Consider the following 6,811-nt stretch of genomic DNA (forward strand, 5'->3'; position numbering starts at 1 on the left):
CTTCCTGTGGGTCAGCAGAGAGTGGACTATTGGGGACATCTTAGTGGCATATAAGTCAGACTCTAGGATACTGGTAATATGGATGAATACATTGAATGGCACAGACCCAGAGCCAGGTTTTGGATCTGAGTGTGAAGAGGAAATTTCAGAAAGGTAGCAGCTGGCATCAGAGGGAAGAGTATGGTACTAGAATGCCACTGCCAGGGCAAAGTGAGCTTCTACTGGGCTGTGGGTAGAGGAAGGGAGGAGCCCTTCCAGGAACTGTATACAGGGCACACAGAGGAGGAAGGCCTTAAATCACAAAGCTCTACGTGGGGATGCCTTCCTTTGGTCAGACTCCCTCTTAGACCCTCCAAATCCCCAGTCAAAGGTGTCACACATCAAGGCCCTAGGGCTCAGCATGGAGGGGCTGTATGATATATCTTGCAGCCAAATGATAAAGGCGAAGCCCGAAGCAGATCAGTAAATGGCCCTAACTCCCACCTGGTCCTGCTCGGAGGCCCATTCCATAGAAAAGAGCCATACCTGGCCTTGCCGGAGGAAAGCCAGTGAGCAGAAACTGGGGGAGGGACCACAAGCTGCTCAAGAACCTGGCAGAGGACAGGACTTGGAAGAAGGCTTGTAATCCCCTCCCCCAATGTGGTGTCCCCCAACCTATCTGCTCCAGGTCAGTCTAGGATATAGCTAACCTGCAAGAACCCAGAGAAGCCCACACCTAGCAAAAATGTTTTATTAGGTATTAAGACTTTCTCTCTCTCCCTCCCCCCCTCCCTCTCTCCTTCCCTCCCCCCTCCCAGGATGAAGTGGCCCCTGGCCTCCACAGCTGAGCATATGAGGGCAGCTTCTAGCCTGTTGCTTCCTGTCCTCCTGGCAGAGGTGTGTCTGGCGACCAGTTTAAACTTCAGTTCCCATTTACCAGAGGCCCAGGCAGAGTTAGAGTCTCAGGATCCTCAGAACCAGACTTGGATTCCTAGCAATGAAGAGGAGGAAGAATATTGGCTGAGGACTAGCCAGCAGCAGCTGTCCAATGAGACTTCAAACTTTGGGTTCAGCCTGCTACGGAAGATCTCCATGAGACACGATGGCAATGTAATCTTTTCGCCATTTGGCCTGTCTGTGGCCATGGTGAACTTGATGTTGGGGGCCAAGGGAGAGACCAAAGTCCAGGTGGAGAATGGGCTCCATCTACAGGCCCTGAGTCAGGCAGAACCCCTCATCCTCCCATCCCTCTTCAAGAGGCTCAGAGAAACCCTCTCCAACAATCAGGAGCTAGACCTCACCCAGGGGAGCTTTGCCTTCATCCACAAGGACTTTGATATCAAAGAGACCTACCTCAATCTATCCAAGAAGTATTTTGATACAGAGTGTGTGCCTACAAATTTTCGAAATTCCTCACAGGCCAAAGGGCTTATGAACTACTACATTAACAAAGAGACTCGGGGGAAAATTCCCAAGCTCTTTGATGAGATTAATCCTGAAACAAAGTTAATTTTGGTGGACTACATCTTGTTCAAAGGTATTTTGTTAGTTCTCTGTTGCTGCAAAGCCATGGGAACCTAACCCTCTCTCCCTTTTCTTCTTCTGGTCAGTGTAATTAGTGCAAAAGATGCTCTGCAAGCATGAGCTCTGCTTTACAGGTCCAGCACACATTGAAGAGGGAACGATGCTCTCTCTGAGGCATCTCTTACCACCTGCAGACCTGTGGTCCTCAGTTCCCACAGCTCCTCTGCTTGGTTTTCTTGCTAATGTTTGAGAGAGGTAGCACAGGTGTATTGAATGTGAAGCTCACTATCAGTGAGACTTGGGCTGCATCTCCCATTCTGTTTTTGTGATCTGGGCCAAAAGTGTCCGTGCGTGCGTGCGTGCGTGCGTGCATGTGTGCGTGCGTGCGTGCGTGCATGTGTGCGTGCGTGCATGTGTGTGTCTGTGTGCAGGTAAACCCAGAGGTCAGAGGTGTTAGATCGTCCTCGAATTGGAGTTACAGGCAGTATGGGTGCTAGGAACCACACTTGAGTTCTCTGTACAAGCAGTATGTGCTCTTAACTACTAAGCCACCTCTCCAGTACCCTGATCTTAGATTTTTTTTTAATATAAAAATTGGGATTCTAACTTGCTATAGGTACAAAGCCACCACAGCTGACATACGCTAGGTACTGCACATTGTGCTTGGAACTTACTACCCACCATGGGACAGGAATAGGTGGCATCTTTGCTATTCCTGGTAGTCAATGTAGCAAGCAGAGTAGGGCCACTGTCTCCTTTCTTAAAGGGATGCAGGTGAAGATTGAAGAAGCTAGGTTGATCAGGATCACAAATGGATGGTAGAGGCTAGATACAAAGAAGGATCCCATAACCTCATTACCCCAATTTCTTCCAGCTCCAACAGGGCACAGGGTATGGTGTGGATGCCTCTGGTACTTAAAGCTATACCAGGAGACTCACAAAGCCCTAGATTGAAGGGTAATTTGCCAGGACCCCAAAACAGATACTCAGTAGAGTCGTGTAGTGGCCTCTCCTCTCAGAGCCACATGAAGCAATGTTGAACTGGAAAAACCCCTACTATCAGTAAAGTATATGTTTGCATAAGGGCATGATGGGGCCATGTGGTAGCCAGGAGTCCCTCATGCAGAGAGTCAATGGAAGCCATCCGCCAGGAAATGAAGTTTTGTTCAGATCCAGAATAAGGGAACAAATGAGAGGAAGGGTCATCTTTGTCTTTGTGGGTGGTTCCATGATGGGTCATGGTTAGAGCTAAAGTTTGATGTTTGGGGAATTCATTGCCTGGGCTATGGTTCAAGCAAACTCGAAAAAGGAGTGGTACTCCCTGTTCAGAGTAAATGGGGTAGGTAGGATAGTCTCTCCTCCACCACTCAAGCAAAACCAGTGTGTTCTGTGGAGGCTTGCTTCCATAGGGGCTTTCTTCTCACTTGTTCAGGGAAGTGGCTGACTCCATTTGATCCCGTCTCCACTGAGGCTGACAATTTCCACCTGGACAAATACAAGGCTGTTAAGGTGCCCATGATGTACCGAGAAGGCAACTTTGCCTCCACTTTTGATAAGAAGTTCCGTTGTCACATCCTCAAACTGCCCTACCAAGGAAATGCCACCATGCTAGTGGTCCTCATGGAGAAAACAGGTGACCACTTGGCTCTAGAGGACTACCTGACCATAGACCTTGTGGAGACATGGCTCCAGGATATGAAAACCAGGTATGTTGCTTCCCCTGCTTCTCAGATTTGGCCTGCCATCCTCATGATCACTCCCAACAGTTTTACCCAATGCTCTGTGGCTTACTGCCCATGTTTCCCTGTGAGTACCAAGCTCCTGCAGGTAGAAGCAATATCTGTCCTGTTTTCTATTCTATCTTTAGCATCCTCAGTGTAGGCCTAGGTTTATTTATTTATTTATTTATTTTTCGTTTTTTGAGACAGGGTTTCTCTGTGGTTTTGGGGCCTGTCCTGGAACTAGCTCTTGTAGACCAGGCTGGTCTCAAACTCACAGAGATCCGCCTGCCTCTGCCTCCCAAGTGCTGGGATTAAAGGCGTGTGCCACCACCGCCCGGCGGTTTATTGTTTATTAACTCAGCAAATACAACTATTTGCCTATTGAGATACCTCTTGGTATATGTACTTTTGACTACTCTTTATAGAGCAAGAAAACTGAAAATTAAGATTAATTTGATGTCATTAGTAGCTTTTTTTTCTGAGCCACAAAACTCATCTTTCCAAATCTCATAATCTCAGAGAACTCTGAGGGAAAATAAATAACCTTGGAGCCTTCCTGGCTAAGATGGCTGGGCTAGTTGAAAGCCCTCTTTGCTTTCTCTGTCTGCTCATCCCCATGTTCTCTGGGGATACTTGGTCTGGGGTACTGGGCTGGGACAGCATCCTCCAGCAGTCTGAAGGGATGCAGGACGCAGCTTGGAAGTTGGTTGGGGTTGTTTTTTCAACATAAGGAAGTGGACATGGAGTGTGGCATCCTTTGCTAATTCTTTGGATTTTGCATAGTGAGCTAAGAAACTAGCTCTCTGGGGGAGACAAAGTGACTCTTCATAAGCCTAAAGTATTTTCTCTGAGACAGAACACTATGAAAAGATCACAAGAACTATGTAAAGTCGGGCAAATATTCTTGGAGGAAGGAAGAAACCATGTCCTTATCAGCAGTCCCTAGCCATTTTACCATCATCTGTCCATGTGCCACAGGAAAATGGAGGTTTTCTTCCCCAAGTTCAAGCTGGACCAGAGGTATGAGATGCACAAGCTGCTCCAGCAGATGGGAATCAGGAGAATCTTTTCCACCTCAGCTGACCTCAGTGAACTCTCAGCCGTGGCAAGAAATCTTCAGGTGTCCAAGGCAAGTCAGGGGCTGCGCTGAGGCCCAGTCCTCAGCTACAAAGCCATTGAAACCAACAAATACTGTGCAAACCATGTCGTTGTGATTAAATGTCTAGCTTTGGTAAGGAATTTTACTCCAGTTCTAATAATTTGAAGTAGCATCCAAGCCGGGTGTTCTAAAAACCTCAAGCCATGCTACTCAAACACCTTTTAAACTAGGTTCTCATTGGAAGAGCTCCATCCCTCTTGTCTCCCAAGGTCTAGGGAGAGGCATCTGCTCCTCAGACAGACTGCCTTATAACCTTATAACCTGTGTTGAATATCAAAAAGGCTCATGAAATCATATCACCTTTAGTATGAAAGAAACCCCTAGTCATCACCTGGCCCAGCCTGCCATGCCTTGTGATGGACATTATACCTCCTCTATACTTACCCTTAGAAGACCCTCTTGTTCTTCCTCTCCCCACTGTTCCCCCTCCTTCCCATTCTTCAGACGAGGGTCTCATCCCTTCTTTGAAAAACAGCCTAATACACAAATGGCTGATTATTTTGCAATATGTTAACTGGTAAGTACTCCAACTCACACTTTTTGGTCCTGTTTCTGAAATACTGAGAACAAGTTTATTCAGCTTTGGTACTAATAAGCACATACTTTGTATGTATGAGAACTGGTACCTCTGGAAGATATTTTGAGGTGCCTGGATATACCAAACCCTTTGGTGTCCTTTTGGTTAGCACTGCTAGCTCGCACCAAATCTCTTTTGCTAATTAGTGTTCTTCTGGGAAGTAATCTTGGTTCTTGCAGCAGTTCTGTGCACTGCAGTGAACTAGTGAGCATTCCTGGCCTGTGCTCATTGCAACTCTGTCCCTCATCATTACAAACAAGGTTTGATTCAGATTTGTTCATACAATTGTCAATTCTGAGAGATTTAAATTGCTACCCATGTAAGTAGGTGCCAGCAGGGTAACCTCAGCCTGAGTAAAGACAACCAGGGTCCAGGAAGGCACCATAAACCCTGAGGCTTGCCCACAGGAAATGCGTCAGAGCAATATCAGGCAGCCCAAAGTGCCTTCAAGGCCCAGGAGCTCAGCTCAAGAAGCAGCATTACAAAGTACATGTTCAATAAATACATACTAGATGCCCACATGTAGAAATTTACCAGCCAGCTTCCCTGATCCCAAGCGTAGGATGCATCTCACATACCCCACACCAGTTGCCATAGCCTCCTGGTATTATTTTGATTTATGAGGCAGTCTATGGCACAATCTCATGCACCCCTTGGCAAAGATAGGCTGCAACATTGAACCTCAGGAACATGGCTAGGTGGGCAGAACTACTGTGGAGATTTTCTGTCAAGTCCCTTTTCCCATTGCCACACAAATAGTCTTCCGCGTCCTTTCCTTTTCTAGGTCTTACAACAATCGGTGCTTGAAGTAGATGAAAGAGGAACTGAGGCAGTGGCAGGGACACTGTCTGAGATTGTCGCTTACTCCATGCCTCCTGTCATCAAAGTGAACCGACCTTTTCATTTCATGATCTATGAGGAGATGTCCAAGATGCTTCTGTTCCTGGGCAGAGTGGTGAACCCCACTGTCCTGTGACTTAGGCGTGTGTAATCAGATGCTGAGTCAGAGGGGTCTGAACCACAGGACGCCGGTGGTGAATGGTAAAGAGTGTGCCCTCCTCTGCATCTGGCCAGTTTGTTGTGGCTGTTCTCTGATTAACACAGAAATTAAAATGACTCATATTTTAAGGAGATTCTGTGCAATCTGTCCAGCATTTTAAACTTGCTCCTGAGAGCCTTTGTTGACTGACTGAAGACTAGCTGAGCAGAGTCTTTCTCTGCAGTTCACATGTCTGCATGTTGAGAGCAGTAGGTAGGGCAGCTGGTGTCTCTGGACAGACTCTGGGGAGCACATGGGTATTCTCCTACAGGCATGTTTCTCCCTCTAGTTCTCTCACGCAAAATCAGGGTTTTAATTTAGTTTATCCCAGAATTCCTCTGTCTCTTTTTTCCCTCTATCTCTTCTTCCCCATCCCCACCCACCCTCCACTGACAGGGGCCTACAACATAGCTCTGACTGGCATGGAACTCTATGAAGATCAGGCTGGCCTTGAACTTGAAGAAATCCACCTGCTTCTGCCTCCTGAGTGTTGGAATTAAAGGTGTGTGCCACCATGCTCAGAGGGTTTTTGCATTGTAATATGTTTTAATTAATCACAGAATTTTTCATTTTTATTAAAATTAGCATGAAATCACCATAATCTATCCTAATCACAATGTCTGGCTCAACAATACTCCCTCATTTCCATGATACATCTAGTCACATATTTCCATCACAGGAACCACAGATCATCCAGTTCAATGCTTTTGTTTTATACAGAAAACAAATGGGCCAGAACTAGGGCCACATCCTGACTTTCAGGAATGACACGCACTTTTTCCTCTGTGCACTCCTTTCTTCCTAAGAGTTTA

The 6,811-nt window shown here is 46.6% G+C and overlaps 1 protein-coding gene across 1 annotated transcript; it reads left to right on the forward strand.

The window, feature by feature from the left end:
* The first annotated feature begins 816 nt into the window (after nucleotides 1–816).
* Nucleotides 817–6,091, forward strand: Serpina10 (serpin family A member 10). Its single transcript, XM_075947737.1, has 4 exons — nucleotides 817–1,516; nucleotides 2,936–3,209; nucleotides 4,203–4,353; nucleotides 5,745–6,091. Exons 1-4 carry the CDS (start codon nucleotides 832–834, stop codon nucleotides 5,934–5,936), a joined length of 1,302 nt encoding a protein of 433 aa, XP_075803852.1. The 5' UTR covers nucleotides 817–831; the 3' UTR covers nucleotides 5,937–6,091.
* The last annotated feature ends 720 nt before the right edge of the window (nucleotides 6,092–6,811 follow it).

This window comes from Microtus pennsylvanicus, chromosome 14 (genome assembly GCF_037038515.1).
Source record: "Microtus pennsylvanicus isolate mMicPen1 chromosome 14, mMicPen1.hap1, whole genome shotgun sequence".
In the NCBI taxonomy this organism is placed as follows: Eukaryota; Metazoa; Chordata; class Mammalia; order Rodentia; family Cricetidae; genus Microtus; species Microtus pennsylvanicus.